The sequence below is a fragment of the Enhydra lutris genome, unplaced genomic scaffold (assembly GCF_002288905.1).
Source record: "Enhydra lutris kenyoni isolate GAN:26980312 unplaced genomic scaffold, ASM228890v2 scaffoldscaffold12, whole genome shotgun sequence".
NCBI classification, from domain to species: Eukaryota; Metazoa; Chordata; class Mammalia; order Carnivora; family Mustelidae; genus Enhydra; species Enhydra lutris.
Window position 1 is genome coordinate 43,753,004 of NW_019154096.1, and position 23,647 is coordinate 43,776,650.

The following is a 23,647-nucleotide window of genomic DNA, read 5'->3' on the forward strand; positions in this document are numbered from 1 at the left end:
TTTTGAATTACCAAATATAGTAATGACATATTGGCAATGAGTCAGTTATATAAGAACAATAAAGCTATTGAAAAAAAAAATCTCTGCATAGAGTTACAGCTTCAACTGAAGACACCCTTATGTGAAAGCCTCAAATTATGAAATGTAGTGTAGCAAAAATACAACACATTCATTTTATGGTACAGAAGCAGATAATATGGACATGAAGATTAAGAAATGAAAATAACATATACACTAAAAACATCACAACAGAAACAGGCTTTATTTCAACCAGACAAGTGAGAACTTCAATTAACATCAAGTTCTTCAGGACTTGAAGATATGGCAATTAAAGATGGTGCTCAGGAGGCAGAAAAGGAAAGATTCATCATGGAGGAATTGCACTGCCTTCAAAAATCCCTTTCAACAATATGCTCAATTCAAAAGATTACTCAGTTCTAAATCATTAGACCTCATGCGTTTCAGTATTTGTACAAGACTCTCATTTGAAAGTTACCCATCAGTTCCAATAACATCTTTCGAAAAAGAAAAAAAAATATGTATCGATAGATCAGTATCATGATTTTTTTTTAAATATTAGAAACTGGGATTGAAATACAGTTTTCAGTTTGAAATATTTCAAATGAAAAAATGTTATTATTTAAGATGCCTTGTTACAAAGCTCCTATGTACATACGTGTACAAAACAAATAGGTATTACTACCTGACACCTCAACCTGTGACTTCTCCCCCATCTCCCAATGTGAACAGTTAATCTACTGGGAGACTTTACCTGGGAAGTTCCAAAGTCCTGCATAAGGATTTGCTGCCACTCATAGGCTGGGCGTGAGCGAGGACATTTCATCAGAGAAACATTTCAATTTAATATAACCTAACAGAAAATAAATCCAACAAAACATTGCATATTCATAAGGGTTAAGACAAAATTGCGTGTCATTTTCAACTTTTGCCTGACTCATAAAATTCGTGAACACTTTCAGAGTTTTCTCATCAAGGGCACTTTCGAGAGCTTTCCATCTCGTGCTTAACTTCGTATGGAGTTGGTCAGCACCTTGATTGATACGAACAACTGGGTTAGAGAAAGGTGTTGAGGAGGAGAGGGAGTCATTTGAGGACAGAAACAGGGGGAAGGACTTTCTTTCTCCATAAGACATCCCAACAGGAAAAAAAAAAAAACAACAAGATGAGAAAAGGTATATAAACAAACAAACAAAATCGTGTTCACAGTAAAACATGCCAGATTTGTAGTTTCATTTGAAACCAACAGCAGATCATGAAACGTCATGAAGAATATAAGTAAAGGTAGAATCTCCTAGAGTCATTACTAAATGAAGTTAAAATTACCACACTGATCAGTAAACCCCAGAAGAAAAATAAACAGCACTTACATTTCGGGTCCTTCTTACACATATTCAACTTTTCAAGGTTAATGCATAACATTCGTACGTTTGGCCTCGCTGCACAAATGTTTTTTGTTTTTTTTTAAAAATACCGTATACAGAAAAAACTCTTGTATTCCCCATTTTGAATCATCAGCTCAAAACCCAAGAGTAAAAGATCAGCTAGAAGGATTTTAAATTATTTACAAATCCAGCAGGTTCGTTGGCCGTAATGGCTTGGCTTCCGTCCCACAGCGGTATCTCCCTCCTCTGAGAGCAGCAGCTCTGAGTTCTCTGTTCTCCCAGAAGGCTCTTCCACCCGCCGGTCATCACTACTGGTCATCAGTCATCTTGAACAGTTCCAGCAGCGCCCCAACAGCTCCAAAATAACCCTACAATAGCAATGTGAAAATGTGCCCGCGATGATCTCTGAACAGCCAAATGCCTACTGTGTCGAATACTTCTAGGAATGCTGCCCCTTAAGTAAGAAAAGCTTAAAACCTGAACTCGACCATGCACCCTAGAGTAATAGTCGTAATATTTATTAGATACTCCTGTTTTTCTATCTTAACTACGTTAACTGATGTAAATAAAGCGCTAAGGGAAACATCTGGCACCTCGTCGGACCCCACGAAGGCTGCTGTTAGAATTACGATGACTGCATTTTAACCTGTGCCAGGGCAAAATTCATACTATGACTCCCATTTTGCTGATGAGAAATGGAAGGTAATAAAGTGAATTTCCCTTTCCGGGTCACACACTTGTGCCAGGGCCCAAGCCCAAATCCGTCGGACTTCAAAGTTGTATGTCACCGGTGAGAACTCTTAAGCACCCCTCAGCAGAGCTTGGAAAGGCAACTTAATCAACCAGAGCTGCCCTATGCTCATCTGTAAAATAAGAGCCCATGTTTCTGTGGAAGTGAAAGGAACTGAAAAATAAAATTTTTTTGGAGAACTTGGTTTCTGAAAAGTCTGAGACTCCACTCCTGTTGCCTGACTCAAGGGGTCACCAACCCAATTGGGTGGTGGTGTGCCAGGACCGGCAGTTATGTGACAGGATCTCTGCTTTGGCTGCCGCCAACTAACATGTATTGAGGCCTCATTAGATCCTAACAACTGTTCTAAGCACTTTACATGAATTTACTTATTTAATCTGCACAATAACCTTATGAGACAAATATTATCACCCCACATTACAAAGGCTAAAACAAAGATGGAGACGTAGAGTCATTGTCTAAGGACTCTTGTCAGTCAAGAGATGCTGTCTTATCTGCTTGGCTGACGACTTCTCCATCCTGTTAGTTGAATGACTGAGACAACGGGAGTGAGGATTCCTGTGGCAGGGCAGGAAAACCGCTGCCCCAGTGCCTTCCAAAAGTTCTCTGTCCGAGGTATCCTCTGGGAAGGCCTGCCTACAGCAGAGTGAATTTAAGAACGCAGAGCCTCTTCTGAGAGATCTTTACAAGGGGCTATGAAAATGCTCCACTTTCATTGGCCATAAAGACTGAGTTATACGCAAAGTCAAGCCACGGTCCACAGTGACTAGGTTTGTATGAGCTAATGTGACTGTTTTCACCTACGGAAGTGAGTTTCCCCAAAATGTGGGATCTCACTCCCTATTTTAGCACCAACTAACTCCCCATGTGACCCTGTGGATGGCTTTTAATTCCTGATGGCTCCCTGAGTTTGTTTTCTGCCTTAGTTGAAGAGAATCTGGACTTGGGGTTGCCAGATAAAATATAGATAAATGCCAGATAAAATAACTGTGTCCTGTTTTTTTAAATCACTAAATATGGCAACTCTAGCTGAACTGGAACAGTGGTTTTCTTTTTTCATTTTAATTGCTTCTTTAAAGCTGAGGTGCTTTTTCCTTTTTCAAACAAAATCTTATGTGGAAATGATAAATAAGTAGATAAAAAGGGAGGTGCTCTGGTTGGGGGAGGGGTTGAAAATTCTGGGACTCCAGTCCCCTCACCCCCTAAAAGTTCTATCACTCCATGCTTTAAGCCTGCTCAAAAAAAAAAAAAAAAAAAATCAGGCTTTCTTTAGTATTATGTTTAAGTATTAAGTTCTATCACTGGGCCTTAACTCTTTAATATTTAAGTTCCTACTGTTTTATCTGCTTTAAGAAAACAAAATACGGGCTTAGGAAAATCTAAGTAACTTAAAAATACATGGGCAGCTTTTCAGATAAATAATTTGGTTTGAAGATGAGAAAAATGCCAGAGTAGTTATTCATTACAAGTTTGTGATTATTTGTTCTCTCACAGTTTTTTCTACTACAGTAAATGCCAGGGATTACATACCAACCCTCCCCCTCCATCCCATGATAATCAAACAATTGCTCTCTACAGTACTGATTTTAAAGAAGGTGGCAGAGGAGGTAGGGAAAAGAGAGGAAGGTCCTCACTTACTCTTGGAAACCTGATTTATAGGATTGTTAGAAACTCGATAGAAGGGGCTCTCTCAAGTAACTGATGTCCATATCCTCTGCAGAGAGACTGCTAATGTCTAAGGACACCAGCTCTCTGGGCCACCAGGCTGCTCTTAGCAGCGGCAGCACTTCTGTTCTCACCAGTGGACTCGTCTGCTTACCAAGAGTCAGCTGTGTTTATCCTCAGATTTGTTTATGATAGTTTTACGTTAATGTCATAATCTAAGTTAATTATATACCATCTAAACCTGTAAAAAGAGTACAAAATAAATCGGTCACTTCTTTGAAAATCCAGTTAAATTCTCAAAAAAGATTGAAAAAGGCGGTCACAAACCATTACTCTTTACTTAGGTGGACACCACCAATGAAAGGTTAAGGGGAAAATCTAGGATTATGTAACCACAGTGCTTCATAGGTATCTTTAACTTCTTGATCCATTTTAAAAAAATAAATCAGAAATCAAAGGAGGCACGTAATAGTTGTGGATTTTGAAAAAAAGGGTAATAGCAGAACCCCTGGTCAAAAATAAGCCTTAGTCCTACATCAAAGAAATTGGTGAGTGAATGAACATTTATATGTTTTATGTTAAAATAAAATGGTTAAAGTAGAGAGTTTTTTTTTACAATAAATTTTTTTAAAAGATTTTATTTATTTATTTATTTGTCAGAGAGAGAGAGAGAGAGAGAGAGCGCACAAGCGTGGGAGAACACAAGCAGGCAGAGCGGCAGGCAGAGGCAGAGAGAGAAGCAGGCTCCCTACTGAGCAAGGATCCCGATGCGGGACTCGATCCCAGGACCCCAGGATCATGACCCGAGCCGAAGGCAGCAGCCTAACCAACTGAGCCACCCAGGCATCCCAAGTAGAGAGTTTTTTAATGATTACCCATTTCAGCTGATTTTTTTTTTTAATTAACCAGCTACCAGTCCTAATTGCTGGAGAAGAAAGCTTCCACTTTCTATATAGTTTTTCTTTATCTTTTGTATAAATGCAAAGTTTAAATGGCAACTCTTTCTACTTGACCAATTTTAAAACTGAGGGACTCACTCGAAAGTTAGATGACGCCAAATATAGTCCACGTCGGAAAACTAAGTCCATGAAGACTTGACCTACCTCATGTTCCAAAAACAGAGCTTTTAGCTGTCCTTTGGACCAAAAATCCATTGCATACGCTAGCAGCTTCATGGAGACCATATTGATTCTGAGAAAGTTCCCAACAAACACAACTCTGTCAATATTCTGGAAAAAAAAAATTAAAGAACAACTAAATAATGGTATAAAAATAGCATTTAGTAAAGACTCAATGTTCCATACTTCACTGTATTTCCAGGACTTTGCAGAGTCAACTTGTTAAGTGAAATTATTTCAGCATTTCCAGTGTGAAGTCAAACAAACTTCATAGTGCATCCCACGAGAACAAAAGGGTGAGATTCTGGTTGGGCAAGCTAGAGACTTCTACTGGGCTTATTTGTAGGTGTTACATCAGACTGACTTAGGCCTGATATGAAATGCAGCTACTAACACACATAATATAAAACTGTAACTGGAGTTCAAGTTCAGCTAAATTTGCCTTTGCATTCCTTTCAATTCCCCCAAAGTTTCAACTATAAAATATTATTATTACCAACCCATAAATAAAATGGCCATGGCATGGGTTATTCATCTAATCAGTTTGCTCAACTTGCTCTATGCCAAATATCAGAATACAAAAAGAAACAGTTCCCAGTCTCTATCCTTGGGATATATGGTGGACCATCCTGTTTGGTCAACGTGTGGGTTGAAATATCATAATGAAAAATACATCTATACTTTTGTTGACATGGATATGGACTTGCATTCTGCATACACACTTAACACTGAACTCATCCTGTCTACCATGCAGGGGCTGTCACCAGCCACCCACTCACAGAGCCAGTTGCTACGGTCACTTATGTCATAGGGAAGAGAGTCCCAGAAGATGGCATTCTATTCTGTACAGTCTATCCAGAGTCATCAGGATCTAGGATTATAGCCTTTTAACTGTCTCAAGTTTTGACAGTGTAAATTGATGAGCTCATTAACTACTGTGAATATCTTTTATGGGAAGAGGGGTGGGAGGTGGTTTTAATAAGTTTCCACAAATAAGAAGAGTAGTTACAAACCGCCCAGACTGAACTGTGACAAGAAAGATACAGAGTAAATAACTCAGATTAAAGACGAATTTAATTAAATTTAGGAGTTCTCTCTTTTCCCCTAAAAAAAGTGAGTCCAGAGTAGGACTTGCTCAAAGCCCCAGTCCTGCATTACTCTGGTAATGAGCCAGAAGGAATAGAATGGCAATAGCCAGAGGGAATAGAATAGCAATATAAGCTGATGAACATTCCTTATTTCAAATAAATTCCAGGTGGGTCAAATATATGAATATGACTGTGAGGGCGAGGGGGGAGAAAGAAAGAAAGAAAGAGAGAATAAAAAGACAGACTAGAGGAAACCAGAGGAGAATTCTTTTTTAAAAATAACATCAAAGTAAGGAAGATATCGGGGCACCTGGGTGGCTCAGTGGGTTAAGCCGCTGCCTTCGGCTCAGGTCATGATCTCAGAGTCCTGGGATCGAGCCCCGCATCGGGCTCTCTGCTCTCTAGGGGAGCCTGCTTCCTCCTCTCTCTCTGCCTGCCTCTCTGCCTGCTTGTGATCTCTCTGTCAAATAAATAAATAAAATCTTAAAAAAAAAAAAAGTAAGGAAGATATTAACACTCACATATATTATCATATAAAAAAGCATGAGGTAATGTTTCTAGAAGTACATATTGAAGTACATAAGGTAGACTGATATAACCTCTGGATTTGCTTTCAAATTATGTTGTAAAAGAGAGAGGAAGAGGAGGAGGAGGAGAGAGAAACAGAGGGAGAAGGAAGAAGAAAACAGATAAAGCATGTGTGGCACAGTTTTGCTAACTACTGAGCTGATAATGGCTATAAAGAGGTTCTTTTTTTTTTTAATTTTTATTTATTTATTTGACAGATCACAAGTAGGCAGAGAGGCAGGCAGAGAGAGAGGAGGAAGCAGGCTCCCCACTGAGCAGAGAGCCCGATGCGGGGCTCGATCCCAGGACCCTGGGATCATGACCTGAGCCGAAGGCAGAGGCTTTAACCCACTGAGCCACCCAGGCGCCCCTATAAAGAGGTTCTTTATGCCATTCTGCACCTTTATGTATGTTTACCAATTTTCATAATAAAAGGCTGATAGACAACCAAAGCAACACATAAAATAGTATGAAGGTGAATTGTATGACATGTAACTGTATCTCCTAATATTATTGTTTAAAAAGCAAGAATGTGATATATATAGAGTTTGCTGCCTTTGGAAGGCTGTGTCTGCTATCTTGCAGACAATAGAGAGTAAGACGCCAAAAGTGAAAAACAATGGCTACCTCGAGCAAGGCTAACATTGCAGGATCTGTACAAACAAGTTACCCACTTTCCTGTACATCCTTCTGGTGTCTTTAGAGCTCTGTATTACCTGTTTGTATTTTCTACTAAAAAATGTGAATAAAAAATTCAGTGTTGGTGGAGAAGCATTTTACAGGATTCCGATAATCACAGCAGAGTCAGTAAATGTGGTGTCCCTCTATAAAACAGCTGAGTTCAAGGCACTAGTAAGTCCAGTGCCCTCAGCAATGGCTGAAGCTTGCGTTTTGACTCTCACAGGAAACACGGCCGCCATTTCCAGATGCACCCACAGGGAGCCCGCGAGGGCGGGATGCCCGCCCGCCCGTGAAGCCCTCGCCCAGGGTGATCTGTGATTCCTCTCACTGGCCATACTTTCAAACTGCCATTTTTGCTATACTCCAACAACAAATGGTATTGAAATTGAAATCAAGTGAAAAATAAAATCTGTCACTCTCCCCCTAAAGTGAATACAATTATTGTAAAAAGGCCTCCTGCTGGCTCACTCAAGGTCTGTGGAAAGCAGGGGAAAGGGTATCTACCACTTTGTGGGGCAGGGGACGTTCAGGCTCATTGACCTTTGAGAGTGCACGAGGACAGCCCACAACACACATACTGGTCAGGCCTTGTTTGGCTACTTGGAAAAACTCCCTTTAAAGGTTAACGTCAAAAAATAAACTCTGTTAAAATGAGTCCTGGGACCGGACTTTGAAAGGCACATGTCTGGGATACATTCTTCCTTTGCATTTCGGCCTTGCATTTGAACTCCATCTCACATGGGGACTTAACAGAGCTGTGACCCTGAGCCACAGATCAGAGACATATTCTACTCGATGTTGTAAAGGAGCACGTTTCTCTCAGAACCCCAGGGCTCCAAGGCAGGACTGGCACCACCCAGCATCAAGATCACCTCTTGCCCTGTTTGAACCCCGAATGCTCGACCAGGAGGGTCCAGGAGGTGGTTTCTGTAGTACCTGTAATGTTCTATCTCTTGACTGAGTGGTGGCTATACAGGCGTGTGTGTGAAAATCCAAGCTGTCTACACACTTGGGATTTGACGGTCTTCTGTGCTTCTATTAAAATTACATTTTTAAAAACTATTGCTGTGGTGACTATGATTCTTTAATCCTTCTGTTACCCGTTGCCTGTCCTAACCCCTTTCTTGTCTCCTTAACACAACTCAGTGAGAGCTGTTGTACTTTACATGTCTTGGGTTACAGAAAAGAGTTCTAGCTTCCCAGAGGAATTTTGCAGTGTTTCAAAACCTGTTCCCAAAGCTTTGCTTGTCCCCAGCTCCACCCCTTCTTGTGCCTGGGGCTCTGGGTGGCCTCAGCTGTAGCAAGCTCTCCATGCTTTGATAGCCCTGTACAATGCTGCTTGAACTCCATGCCACAAGGCAACACTGTAAAGAAGCTGAAAGCAGAGAGAATATCGAATATTGCGAGCAGAACGTCTTACCTGCAATTATTTGCAAGGGTGCACCAAACTTTTCCTCACACTTCGGTAGGTGGGTGGTATTAATGACGGTCAGAGAGGTTATGATACGGGTTGTGATTTTACCTGGACCCTGGGTCAAATGGCTTATCATTTATTATCTAGTGCCGACTTAAAAATAAGATGTGTATTCCTCTCCATTCCCCAAAATACACCCCTCATGTTCTACAAGATGTGACTAGGACAAAGGGTAGCTTTCCCAAGGATCTATCATTTTGTAAGGGTCAACAGTTTTGCACTGCTAAAGATGTGTATGAATGATACAAGGCTTCCTCTGGATTAAGGCCTTACCTCATTCAACGCACACATCCGAGCAATGGAGCCAATGTTGTTGGTGATGGTGACCAGTGTGGCTCGGGCGAGGTCTTCCTTGCTGATGGAATCTCGCTTTTCCTTACTCATCATGTTGCCAAAGCTATGTTGGAAATATTAGCGAGAGTATTCAAAATCATCCTCAGGCAGGCCCAGGCTTCCACCAAAGTACTGTGGAAAGCTTTATGAATAATTCTTAAAATTTAAATGACCTGATTTGGCTATCATGTATCACAAGCAGACAGGATTACGGGATGGATGGTTGGATGCCCTTTTTTTTTAATAGGGGCAAAGTAGCACAGCTATTAATGGGAACAAAATTTTTTTTAATGCTCTCTAGATATATTGACAAGAATGGAACAGGGGAAACTGTTGCAGTTTTCCAGAACCTTCTTTCAAAGCTGCCCTATTTTGCTTGATGCACAAGCATCAGGGGCTAAACATTTCAATGCTTTGTCAAGGGTGGGAGATCAAGTCTGAGCTCCAGTAATCACAGATACTTGCACCAGGCTGGTGGGTTGACATTTTAAAAATAACTAAGTGAATGGCCAGGGTGGAAAGGTTGCCTTGTTCACACACTACTGCTCCTAGCTACTTTGTCTCTACCTTGATGCTACAGCGGATCCTTGAAGGCCAAATCGTTCATAGTCTCCTCCGTAAATGTCCTTCACCAGCTTATCAACATTGGTGCTGTCGCCTTTAGCTGCCATTTCCAGAGCTTCTTCAAAGGTCTCACAACCAGTCAGCAAGCAACATAGGCCTAGGAATGTTCCACCTCCAAGACTGAAGGAACAATAAGGTTTATTTTTAAATTTTACTTTATGATATGCCCATCCAAGTCCCCAACTACATCAGGATCACTAATATAGGTTCATAAAAGCAGGAGAAGAAAAACAAAGGGGCACTTGAATCAAAGTGTAGGGTGAAACACAGTCTTAGGGTAGATTGGCTTTTTAAAAAAAGGGCAGAGGCCAAAAAGGAACATTAAGGAAAACTTTCCCCTCAATTTAAGAACAAACCAGAGAAAGACTCACTGATTTCCGTTGTGAGACCTTCTGTTAGCTGCTAACCTAAGTACCTCATTCAGTCTTCTCATCTATAAAATGGGGCCAAATCAAGATCTTATTTGGTGGTCTGAAAGCAGCAAATAACCAGAGAAATGACTGCTATAAAAAAAAATGTAACCAAATACAAACACCTGGAGAAAGAAACCATGTGTACATGAAGCTCACAATGCAGAGCCAGACTGACCTAGGGCTGCTAGGAGCAGACAGTCCAGAGGCTGGATCTTTTATGTTGACCTTGATCCTCTAGCAGACATCATCTCATTGAACCTTCTCAGAAATTTCTAAAAGGAAACCACTGATGGCTCACACGCTGGATTTTTTTTTCTGGTAGACTATGGAAAAGGTTATTAATATTTTACCTACTACTCAACAGTTAAAAATAGTAACTCAATGCTCAGCTATGTTTTAAAAGCTTTCAGTCGTTTTGGGGAAAACTCCTCTAAAATCGTCTTTCCAGACAAAATTAGAAACTAATTACAGTAGGTGAGAGTGAATTTCGTTGCATATGAATATCACAGGTATGTGACGAAAGGAAAGGAGACTGAGAGTAAAGCTATCACCAGTGACCTCCTGGCAGCATGGCCACGGACGTGGGCGTCACTCTGTTTACCACGAGCAGGTGCAGATGAGTGTATGCGGAACAGTCAGTTGCTCACATCAGTTTGTTCTCAATCCCAAGAGCTGCTAGCCCTTGGCTTTCCCTTCTGAGAGGAAAATCCAAGTCGAGATGAAGGTTATTTTGAATGTGAATTTGAAGAAACAAACTTAGGGGAGATTATATTGACTGTCAATAACCGTTAGCAAAAAAGGTGCCAGACTGCAGACAGGCACACAGTTCTCTAAATTACATCCAAGTGAGACCGTCACAGTTCTTAAGTAGTGATTGTCACAAAAATACACACTGGATGGAAAGGAGAGTTCCTTGTGGGGAATTCGGTAGCTCGGCACCACCGGCGGCAGCTACCTGAACCCACCGCGAGGTACCAGGAGATCAAGAGCCTCATGGACATCACCACCTTGACAGCTCAGTCACGGTCGAGATTTTGCATTTCCTCTACAAAAGCTTATCTTTATTTTCATTTCACACGGCATGTCATGTGCATTGTTGGGTTCAGGCTGCCCTACAAAGCTCGTGTATTTTAATAGGAACAATTTTTGGTCTGCGTGCCCTCGGGATTTGTCCCTGTATATTTTTAAGTCTTTTCTCACCCTTCTAGCTGCTTTCATCCACATGGATAAGGTCTCTTTGAACATCAGGTATTTGTATCCCTCGAGGCATTCAATAACCTACTCCAAGCATAGGCAACGGGAGACATTGGCCGACTTAGAAAGAAGGCAATTCATCAGCTGATGTGTTGGTATGAGTGAGAACGAAGTGCTTGTGTGACTGGAGGATGAGCGGTGACTGCGGACAAGGCATCGGGGCTGCGTAGGGAAAGCGAGCATGCACACTTCAGGCACGAGGGAAGAAGGCACAGTTGCAGGAGAGCACCTTAGTCCTATCCTCAACCCGCTAACTCAACCCGCTAATCAATGTGGTGCCCTCGCTCACGATCAGAGAGCTACTTCTGTTTGTTGCAGCAGACACAGTTAAGATCCTCCGCAAATCGGAGACAAGAACATATGGCCAGAGACGGCGGTTGAAAAGCATCATTATTGTTCGGAAAGCCCAACAACCTCGTAGTAGTGAGGGATTTTAGGGGAAAGTAGAAGAAACCTTCCATTACTGAGTGCTTGTGCTCTTAAAATAGATTCCAAAACAATGAGATGTGCTGCGCTACTCCTTTCACTGAAGATTCAAAATTCTTCACATTCCTCTTTCAATCATCTGCACATGGCGACAACAATGTCGGCTGCAGAGTCCTCCTTTTCCTTTGGCTTCTACAATACATTTGGAGTAGCGTCAGTAGGAAAAAAAAAAAAAAAAGCAAGCGTTGCTCCCTAATTTAAGATGCAATAAAATCACACATAACACGAAACAAACCATTTAAAATCATATGTTTAAAGGAGAACAGATCTCCCATAATGATGTGGCTCCCTAAAAATAAAAACGTCCCAGGAGAAACTAGGGCATATAGCCTAAGAACAAACACCTTGGAGTTACACCTCTCAGTTCACAGTAAGAGTAGCAAACTTGAAGCTGAAGCCATTTGCTTAGATCAGTGATTCCCAAAGTGTGTTCCGCACACTCATGTCTGCTGCTCACCGTCATAGTTTCTATCAGCAGTTTTGTAACTTAGATCAAAAGACGCCTTTGGGGGGCGCCTGGGTGGCTCAGTGGGTTAAAGCCTCTGCCTTCGGCTCAGGTCATGATCCCAGGGTCCTGGGATCGAGCCCCACATCGGGCTCTCTGCTCAGCAGGGAGCCTGCTTCCTCCTCTCTCTCTGCCTGCCTCTCTGCCTACTTGTGATCTCTGTCTGTCAAATAAATAAATGAAATCTTTAAAAAAAAAAAAAAAAAAAAAAAAGACGCCTTTGGCAGGACAGCTCTGGTTGGACGGGAGGAGCTGCAGCCCACCACAGTGACGTTTCTTCCCTTCCCCTGCCTGTGGCGGCCCCCACCAGGGCTCCTCATTAACCTTCTGTCTGCTGCAGCACGTTTCCAAAACAACTGGTTGAAAAGCACTCGCAGGGGAACTTGGACTTCCGGACAGGATTTGTTCAGGAGTGCAAAACACTGGTCATTCATGGGCATTTACCAATAACTGGAATTCAAGAGCCTGATTACACATGTAATAGCAGCTGAACACCACAGTGAGCTCATTAAAGACGATGATCCGGATTCCTAGAATTTCCTGTTAAAGAAGATGATCCGGATTCCTAGAACTTCCAAGTTTGAGAAACTAGAATTGTGATGGTGATTCATGAATTTGCTAAGTGTTAATCAACGAGATGATAAATACCTCTAACCGAGGACAGTGGTTAGCCTGTTAGCCTCGGGACTCGCTCTCTCAATTCAAGGACTCCTTCTAGGAGGAAGCCTGAGGTTTCTTCAAAATGGTACTTTTATGAGGAGATGGCCCTCTAAGGTAAAACCAGCTCGGGTGAAATAGTCATTTGTCTTTGATGCTCATGACAGTCCTCGTAAAGCCATGGGTCAGCTGTGACTCTTCTGTGAGCAAGGAAGCTGAGTCTGTATGCTCAGTGAGAAAAGGAATGCCTGGGGGCAATTAGCATCCTTTATTCTGAACAAAGGCAGGATTGTGCGAATGTGTGCATGGGTGTGTGGGGGGGTGCACAACTGTGTGCACATGTGCCGGGGTTTCTCATCAACTACACTCTCTTGACTTCTGAGGGTCAGTACTTTTGTTGTTAGGGGGCTGCCCTGTGCATTGTAGGATATTTAGCTGCACCCCTGACCTCTAGTCACTAGATTCCGGCCGCACCCCATCTCCAATTGTGAGGGCCAAAAAACCCATCTCCAGACATTGCCAAAATCCCCTGGGGGGCTCAACCTTCCCTTCCCTGGTGGTGAGTCAATGACTAATGCAGGCCCATCACGGGTCATGGACAGACAGGAGAAGTACAGGGCTCTCCTAAACAACAAGCCGTGCTGCAGAATTTTAGTGCTGGAAATGCCCAAAGAACCTAAGAAATAACCCCCTTCAAGGCACAAACAAGGACACTGAGGCCCAGAGGAGTTACATGATATCTTCATCTTTTTAAAAACAATGGTTTCGATATCATGTCCAAAGCACATGCCCCATAGTCCTCATTCCTTAAGTTACTCCTCCAAAAAGGCTTCTTGGGTCTCAGAACCAAAGCCTTTACTTGGAAGTAAGAAAAACTTGAAAATTACGTTCACACTAGAATTTCTCAACAATTTCTGACCCTAGATTCTTTGCCCAATGCCAAATCGCTACTAACAGGAAGCTGAGCACATCTGCCCTTGGGGCCTGTGGGCTGGAGAACATGGCCCTCCGCCCGGCTTTCCTCACAGGCTCTTTTCCTGTCCGGAGCACTCCGAAATGCCTTGTGAGGCGTGCCAACTATTCCAGCATTCAGGTGGAACATCTAACTGAGGGTAAAAACATTTTTTGGTAAACCCAGTTTGGTTCACCGGTTGGAATGACGGATTATGTCAAGCAATTCATCCTGTGCTAGGCACCAAGGAAATTCCAAAAGAAGTTTTCTTCTGAGGCCCTCTCTGACCATCCCAAGCATCCTTTCTTCTGGATTCTATTTTCTTCCTGTCCCCGCCATCCATCTGGCACTCAACCATATACTGCCTTTTGCTGTGGTGTGTGCAATCCTTCTTCCCTCAACCTGACCCATTTCCAGCAAGCTAAGGACTAGGTTTTATGACCCTTTCCATATATTACCCTCTTACTATTTTAATATATCATGCAATAAATCTTTTCCAGTTGGCTGAGAAGGATAAGATCTTTCTTGGAAAACTGTGTTGGATACAAATAATCTTTGTATCAACCGGTCTTCAAGGAAGAGGCCTGGGTTTGGGGCCAGAAAGGTTCTCCTAGTAGAAATCATGTTTACCTGGTCCCTGTGACTCTTTTATAGTTGTCCTTGGAGTACACTGCGAGAATGCTGACCCCTGAGCCCATGTTCACCAGCAACATAGGGTATGGGTTGTCAAGGCAGTACGGCTTTTTCTGACACAAGTCAGGATTTGTGGGGTTTTCAAAATAGTAACATTCCGGCTTGCCGTTGAAGCCAACGGAGTCAACGTAAAGCAGGCCCTGAATGAGACAGTCCAGTTCGTCCAGTTTATGGAGCTGCAGGTCAGCAATCTGAAAGAGAACAAAACCTCGTGAGAGATGCTATGACCACCTCAGGGGAAGCCCCAGGGGCTTTCAGCTGGACTAAACACGTGTCATTAGCCATAAAAGCATGGAAATATCTTTCAAACTCCAAGTTGCAAAACCCTGCGGATCCTTAATAGCTCTGATACAAAAGCAGCCTTTGCTGGACCTTATGTCTGCCCACAGTGGGAACGGAAGGACAGGAAGTTACCTGGTTGCTGGAAAAGCCTCCAGGAGTGTGTGTAATGGGTTGAACTGGTGGCCTGAAAGGTTATGTCCAGGTCCTCCTTTTTAGGACCCATGAATGTTACCTGATTCTCAAAAAGGCTCTTTGCAGATGTGATTTGAGTTAAGGATCCTGAGATGAAGAGTACATCTTGGATTATCTGCGTGGACCCTAAATCCAGTGACAAGCTTCCTTATGAGACACATGGGAAAGATCTGATGGACAGAGTGAAAAGGCCCTGTGAAGATGAAAGCAGAGACTGGTGTACTCCGCCACTGGCTCAGGAATACCCACAGCCACTAGAAGCTGCTGGAAGAAGCAAATCGAATCTGTTCGAGAGCCGCAGAAGGAGGTATGGTCCTGCCAATACCTTGACTTTGGTCACCTCCAGAACTATGACTGACTACGTTTCTGTTATAGAAACTGGTTAGGGCTGTCACAGGAAACCAATACAGGGTATCACTAAGACCAGGGCTCTCCCACAGGGGGAGGAGAGTGAGAATGTTCTGAAAGCAGGAAAAACCCCATACCTGCCCATACATGTCCTGAGCAAGGCATGGTGAGCCAGGACCTGGAGGCAATCACCTTTGAGCCCACAAAACGCAACTCTCCTTTTCCCAGGCTTGGGTTTTGCAGTTAGATAGACCTGGCTTTGAATTCTAGCTCTAGCACTTAACAGAGGGGCACGGGGCAAGTTATTTAACTTGAGAGATCTCAGTTGTCTTTCTGTAAAATGGGGATATTATCCACCGTACAGTGTTGTTGTAAAGATTTCATAATAATAATATGTGCACAATGGGCTCAAAAACTGTTGGCTGCTTTATGAATAGCGGGAGTGGTCCCAAAGTGTCCTTTCATGCTCCTATGACACAAAAACTCCCATTCTCCCAGATATAGGGAGAAAAAAAGTAAATGGGGTTGAGTTGGGTATGGGACAGCCTTAGGGGAGAATGGCACACCTTTATCCTTCAAAGTTTAATTCACAGTCCCCAAAAGTAGTATCACTGCTGATCCAGATGTCTGGGTTGATGACCATTTCCCATGAACAGTAACAACAACAACAAAATATTAATAATAAATCTAATGATCACCAACATGACACCGAACCAATGGAGATCTAACTCAAATTCTTTTTTTTTTTTTAAAGATTTCATTTATTTATTTGACAGACAGAGATCACAAGTAGTCAGAGAGGCAGGCAGAGAGAGAGAGGGGGAAGCAGGCTCCCTGATGAGCAGAGAACCCGATGTGGGGCTCAATCCCAGGACCCTGGGATCATGACCTGAGCCGAAAGCAGAGGCTTTAACCCACTGAGCCACCCAGGCACCCTCTAACTCAAATTCTTAAAGAAATATCTTTAAGAAAATAATAGCTAGTATTTATTTATTATTTATTACACACGAAGAACTAGATCATTTAATTCTCACAAAATCCTCTAAGTAGATGTTTTATCCTCACTTTATGGTTAAGACTCGCAGAGCTTAAATAACTTTCCCTAAACGAAACAACTAGCAAAAAACTCCCAGGGGCTCCTTATTCTTCTTTTGTTTTCATAATGCATACTGCTTCTGGGATCTGGAAACAACCTAAAAAAGTACTATACTCAGAAAATTTGCCAAAAAGGCATCATCTTCATTACAAAAGTTAAGAGCTGGAAGAACACTCTTGACTTCACATCACTCATCTGAATTTCCCATTCAACGTACTCCACTAAATCTGTGCCTATAGAGCAGAATTAGGTTACCAGCAAGGTGGTGCAATTTTCTTGATACAAAGAAACAATCATTCTGGGTTTTGTTTTTGTTTTTGTTTTAATTTAAAAATCTAATTGGCTCTAGTCAGTGGTTCATGAATTGGACAGCATACCATCTAGCAAGTAGAAAGGAGGTCCCCAGAAACCATCATCCAAAATGACACTAGCTGATAAAGTAAATCTATCTTATAATTCATTCCAAACATTTCATTTTTTACCGAGAGAAAATTTTGGGTGAGATGCAAATAATTACACACGTTTTAAGGGGGTAATACTCTGGGTCTAGAACTACCTGGAGACCTGAAAGACGGTGGTGAGACACAGTGCGTAAATGCTGTCTTTGTCCTCTCCATTCCTCAGCCCTATTAACCTCTTCCACTTACAGCACTAATCACATTCTGTCTGGTTTTCTGGTTCATCAGGTGCCCCTGAGCACCACGCTAAGCACCATGCTTAATAAACAATTGTTAAGTGGGACAGGGAAAGTTATCACTTCTTGGATCAAACCAAACTGAAAAGTAGCAATTTCGTCAGCCAGTCATGGGACCGTGGGTTAACCTGCTTAAAAATTAATCAGAGATCCATCAACAATATTCACTGCCCATGCCCAGGGCCAACATCACAAACACAGCCAGAGACATCTGTGTGTCCGGCTAGACATCCTGAACCTATACTGTGGAGAAAGAAAAACCTCTCCAGGTAAATACACTAAGCACACACAACTTTGATCTGAAAGGAAACACTGTTATCTCACCTTCCTCATCAAATTCAGTTCCAAATACAGTGTCAGCAGCAAACAGACACCTCCACTATACATTTTACTGAAGTACAGTTATTTCTGAAGCCTGGGTCTTGCATTCCCAACCTGGGAAACAGGAACATTCATCTCTTTCACTGAGACCTACAGAGACCTTCCTTAAAAAGTCTTCACCATTCAGAGAAAAGGCCAGGCTCCCAAATGTAAGCCGTGAATCAAATCATTACTGGGATATTCACACAGGCCATCTGAAATTCAGAACAAGATGGGAAGTACTTCTCACACTCTGTAGCTGGTAAATACGATTGAGCGGACTCTGCAACATTTAGCATGTTCCGATCCTAGCTATGGAGAAACATGTCTCTGGGCTTAGTTTTCTTTCTATCAGGAGTAGCAAAAGCAAATGCCAACAACCACAAAAGAGTGAAGCCCTGGGCTAGTTGTCAAGTAATAGAACACACAGAGGACAATACACGCAGATTTATAATTCACCTGCAACCCATTGTCACCATGTCATAATGGGAGCTCAGCGTAATTAATTAGCTGAGAGCTATTTAAATTTTTTTTTTTTTGTAAATATTGCTGGCCAACCAAACATATCTGTAGGTTGATGCTGACTTCCATCCCATTAATTTTATATGCATTCAAATTCTGATCTCTATGATGGGTCCTAAGTGATGACAGATCTGGAAATCAGATTCAGCAAACATGCAGATGAAGTTTATAGCTCCTGTGAACATAACTTGTAACCAAGGTATGCTGGTAAATGTTTAACAACCAGCTCTCTGGGAGCAAAACCCTGGTTTATAGTATTCACCAATTTCTGTGCTATAAGTGCCCCCACGATAGCAAATTTCAAGGTACCAGCATGATGTCACTAAACACAGAGATGGGAAGACATACACACAGTGGGCTCTTAAGCCAGTAGGAACTGGCCCCAGCACCCCACTGCTTATAAGTCTCCTAAGCTCTTTCAGAAAATATGGGTTCTGCTACTTTCTAAATCATTAAGCTTAAACCACTCCCCAAATATAAAAGCAACAAACCTCAGCTTCTCCTAAGACTCAAATAAACTCTGTGTAAATAATGGAAGCTAATAAAAAACTACATGGATCTCATCTGCAGGACTTCAGGCAAGAAAGCTATTATTATTAGGACCCATTTTGCAGATGAAATATATCACTGGGGGTCAGTGGTTGAGTGACCTAGTCTGGATCCCAAGAAGCAGAGTAGAAAAAACTTTCAAACTACAACTACGATGAACTAACGTGGTTGTGCCTAGTACTAAAGTCACTCAAGCAAGTGTGTGGGTACAGTGGAATTCTCCAATTATAGGGGCCATCAGAATCACTCAGAAGGTTTGTTGAAACAGATCACTGGGCTCCACTCCCAGAGTTTCTGACTGCATTTCTAACAGGATCCCAGGTGATGCTGATGCTGCTGGGCCTTGGACCACACAGTAGTAGGAGTTGAAGAACTGGGATGAGTCTGTGACCCCAGTGAGAACAGACACTGGGTAAGATCACATACTGTCCCTAACAGCACCTGCTCTAGCTAACTCAGAGGGCTACCTTCAAGAATCAAATGAGGGGCGCCTGGGTGGCTCAGTGGGTTAAGCCACTGCCTTCGGCTCAGGTCATGATCTCAGAGTCCTGGGATCGAGCCCCGCATCGGGCTCTCTGCTCTCTAGGGGAGCCTGCTTCCTCCTCTCTCTCTGCCTGCCTCTCTGCCTGCTTGTGATCTCTCTGTCAAATAAATAAATAAAATCTTTAAAAAAAAAAAAAAAGAATCAAATGAGACGCCTCTGTAAAAATGTTTTTGAATACTGTAAAGAACTATATATATGGGGGGCGCCTGGGTGGTTCAGTGGGTTAAGCTTCTGCCTTCGGCTCAGGTCATGATCTCAGGGTCCTGGGACTGAGTCCCACATCCCGCTCTCTGCTCAGCGGGGAGCCTGCTTCCTCCACACCCCCCAACTCTCTGCCTGCTTGTGATTTGTCCTGTCAAATAAATAAAATCTTCAAAAAAAAAAAAAAAAAAAGAACTATACATATGGGTTTTAATTACATGAGGAGTAAAATAATTTGGGTCTTCTTATCTCAAGTTGAAATGCACTAGTCCGCTAGTCAAAACACTATTTCCACACTGAAGACTCTAATTCATGGAGGGAATTCAGTGATTCTGGTTTATTAGTATTAGGGAAAAAATATGGATCCTAAATACAAGGCATGTTCAGGATACAACTGTAAAATGTCGTCCGTATGTGCTTCAGCTCAGTCTGTCAAAAATACTAAATAAAGAGTTAAATAGATAAATCTGGTAAAACAATAAAAAGCCATCCCAAGAGATTCCATAGTTACTCCCATGAGGCTATTCTATGGACCTGCCCCCAAACCAGTTACACTGCTCCCCTGTAATTGAGAAATAAGTCACCACATTGTATTTCAGAAATGAATAAAATACACATCTGTATGATACCTTACACTTCCCAAGGTGCTTTTGAGGACACTGGCTCCATAAATCATTGGAAGTAGCAGAAAAGGTTATCTTACTAAACTGAGAATAATTTGCATATAAAATAGTTGATTCTGAATTACAAATTTCACTCAGGGCTCTTTTCTCTTCCCCAAGGAGACCTAGAAGACCTGAGAGAGATGAATTTCAAACACATTCTGTGAGTGAGAAATAGGACAAAACCTCAAAGATGGCTTCTTCCTCCCTGCACTCAATGATAAAGAGGCCACAGACCAGCGCTCAAGGGTCAAGCCAGACCCAAGTGGAGAATGACATTGTCTACCAAACCTCACCCTGCCTCAATGCCATGAATCGGTCCCTGGATTCATAATAGGAGGCAAGCTAATAAATGTTCTTGAATGGTCCACCTTAGACTTAGAATTTCACATATCCACAACTATCTTCCCTCCTCCTGATAATTTTTCCACTATTCTTAAATTTTCTAGATTGTTTCCTTAGAAATTTCTGGCTTAAGAAAGGCCAAGTCTTAAGGGCTCCCATCTTGAGAAAAGTATCATAAAGCCACCAGAAGATCCTTTCCTGTTCCCTAAATCTCAAGTCAACCAAATACGATTATTGTTACATCCTGTTTGTTAGAGGATAGGTCTTTTTTGAAAATAACTGAAAGAGTCACTTCTAGCTTCTAATTAAAGTTAGTCTTAGACCAAACAAAACTCACAAGGAAAAGTATCTATTATAATGAAGAGCTAGGTGGATAAAAAGGATGATTTTTTTCCCCCTATACATTCTCCATTGTTAGAATACTTTGCATTTTAAAGAATACTCTTGTTGAAGTTAGGAAGTGTAGTTGTGGATGAAAATATTAGATTTGGTACATAAAGTATTTTTGGTGGGTTCTTCAAAACAAAACTCACAGAAATAGAGATAGGGGATAGCCAAGTCTTCCCCCTGAGGATCATCTTCTTCAATGGTGGGATTCCTCATTGTCTTATCACTTTCTTAGGCCATTTATAGTTAGACTAAGTTTTTCTTTTGTGTCCATTTTGGTGTATCATTAATTTAGAAGGCTCGTTTTTGCCAGTCAAAGTTTATTTGTGACAGTGATCCTAAAATGTTAAAAGAAGCAGAGAGGAAACAAGGAAAGAAGGAAGGAAGGGAGAGAGAGAGAGAGACAGAAAGAAAGAGAAAGAGAGGGAGAAAAGAAGGAAGGAAGGAAGGAAGAAAGAAAAGGAAACAAAAAATGGAGCTTTGTTCAGTTTAAAGTCTTCTACATGGGGGTCTAACTTAATGCTTGTCTCGCGGTTTATAGATCTTTCTTATACATTCAAAATTGGATGATGACTAGTTGACATTATCTGCGGATTTAAGTATATTTACTACAAAGGAAAAGGATATAGTCATTAAATATAACAATTACGGGGCACCTGGGTGGCTCAGTTGGTTAAGCAACTGCCTTCGGCTCAGGTCATGATCCTGGAGTCCCAGGATCCCACATCAGCCCCTCTGCTCATCAGGGAGCTGGCTTCTCCCTCTGCCCCTCGCCCCTTTCATGCTCTCTCTCTCTCTCAAATAAATAAAATCTTTTAAAAAAATAAATAAATAAATAAATAAACAAATATAACAATTACGAACTATTCAGGGTCTGCTGAATATCTTTTAGTTAGCTCTAATTACTTAGGTTTTTAAAACACATGTCTGCAAAGGTGTATTATATTAAAAACAGTGATTTTATATAATAACAATGACAGGACTTTATAATATATATTATATATATATATGAATTATATTATATATGTAATATATAATATAAATAAAATAAAATAAAACCTGGTTGTAATCTTGTAATATTAAGCAATCTGACAAAATAAAGCAGTGCTTTATTATTATTATATATTATTATATATATTATTATATATATTATTATATATAATTATTATATATAATAATTATTATTATATATATTATATATTATCATATATTATATATTATTATATATTATATATAAAACATGCACTGCTTTATTTTGTCAGATTGCTTAATATTACAAGATTACAACCAGGTTTTATTTTTCTGTTCTGGAAAAAGAGGGAAGAGCTTGGATTTAGCACACCTAAGGGTTTTAGCACTTACTGTTTCCTCTGCCTAAAACACCCTTCCTGGGATACTGGTCTGCTTTGTTTCATTACTTCTGATTCCTGCTCCAATGTCACCTCATCTCACTAAAACTCTCCCAACCCTCCCTATCCTCCTTGCCTTGTTCCATATATCAGGTATACAGATATGAGATACAGTGGTATATTCTGTACTTTCATATTCATTTGCTTAATTACTGACCATCTCCCCACACTAGAATATAAGCTCCTGGAGGGCAAGGGGCTTTGTTTGGTTCGTAACAGTACTCGGCGCATGGAAGGAGCACATGAACACTTAATGGGTGAATGAACAGAGGCCTAGGAAAGAGGATGAGAAGACCTATCAACACTCCCACACTTTGGAAGGATAAGGGCACATCACTTAGCGAACGGACCGACAGGCTACGGGAAGAGATCTGTTCTGTCTTCACTTTGGCTGAGACTGAGCGTGGAAACAGAAGGCAGCCCTTTTCCTTTCTTTCACGGATGTGTGCCCCTAGTTGGCCAGGCCATTGGGCAAATCCTCCGGACTTGCTCCCGGCTCCAGTCTATCCACTAGGCTCTAGCAGCCTGCCTGAAGAAGCAGAGGCTTCCTTATCTTGGTTATTATAAAACATGATCTTTCTCAGCTCAGAACCTTGAGAAACACACTTGCTCACAGCCAACATCCATTGAGTAACATTTTCCCAGAACGTCCGTTACCCTGAGGAGGAATGGAGGCATTGAGGATTGTTGCATAAATGCCCCGGGTCACCTGGGTTCTTCAGGCTCCCTAGTGGAGATGTCCAGATAGGGTGACCTAGAGAGTTCTCAGCACTAGGGCTGGGTCAGTGTACTCTTCTGAGTCAGAATTGAGCTGACACCCCCACTCTTACGAGGAGGCACTCCTAGAGTCCCTTACTCCCTCCTTAGCTTTAGTTTCTTTATCCATGTAGCACAAGAATGCTGTACTTCCTGGTCTCCAAAGGTGACCTTGTGTTCTGATGTCCTAGAACTCCTCCCTCTTCTCTCTGCTTTACTGCCACCTTTTTGCAGATGGTAATACCACGGGCCCCAGAAGGGATCTGCCTCACCCAAAGTCGTCTGGCTAGTAAAACGGCAGAGGTAACACTACAATTCAGGTTCAATGCTCTTCCAACTATGAACTCAAATTTAATTTTCATGCCCCTGGATCTCAGCCTTTTCAGTTTCAAACCTCTTTGGTCATTGGGCCCCTTTGGTGGGAAAAAGATGTCACGGACCACTCAGGTGAAAGGCAGCATCAAATTCCACGGAGAAGCTGGCAAAGGGGACCCAGAAGAAAAAGCCAAAACCTGCTTATCATCGGTCTCACCCAGGACACTGTGCTAGGACTCCACTGCCAGCTCTCCTGGAAACTACTTAGTTTGCTTCATTAACTTCTTCATTAATGATAGACTTTACAGTAAGACTGGATTA

The 23,647-nt window shown here is 41.8% G+C and overlaps 1 protein-coding gene across 2 annotated transcripts in view; it reads right to left on the reverse strand.

Annotated features, from left to right (window-relative positions):
• Nucleotides 1-277: 277 nt before the first annotated feature.
• The window catches only part of LOC111144971 (pantothenate kinase 1), a 110,483-nt gene continuing 87,113 nt past the window's right edge, over nucleotides 278-23,647 (reverse strand). For both annotated transcript variants that reach the window (XM_022499607.1, XM_022499606.1), the window contains 5 exons: nucleotides 14,602-14,855; nucleotides 9,648-9,824; nucleotides 9,021-9,144; nucleotides 4,923-5,048; nucleotides 278-1,771 (listed from right to left, as the gene is read on the reverse strand). In XM_022499607.1, coding sequence (XP_022355315.1) covers nucleotides 1,712-1,771; nucleotides 4,923-5,048; nucleotides 9,021-9,144; nucleotides 9,648-9,824; nucleotides 14,602-14,855 — 741 coding nt within the window. In that variant the 3' untranslated portion in view covers nucleotides 278-1,711. The remainder of the gene's footprint in view (nucleotides 1,772-4,922; nucleotides 5,049-9,020; nucleotides 9,145-9,647; nucleotides 9,825-14,601; nucleotides 14,856-23,647) is intronic.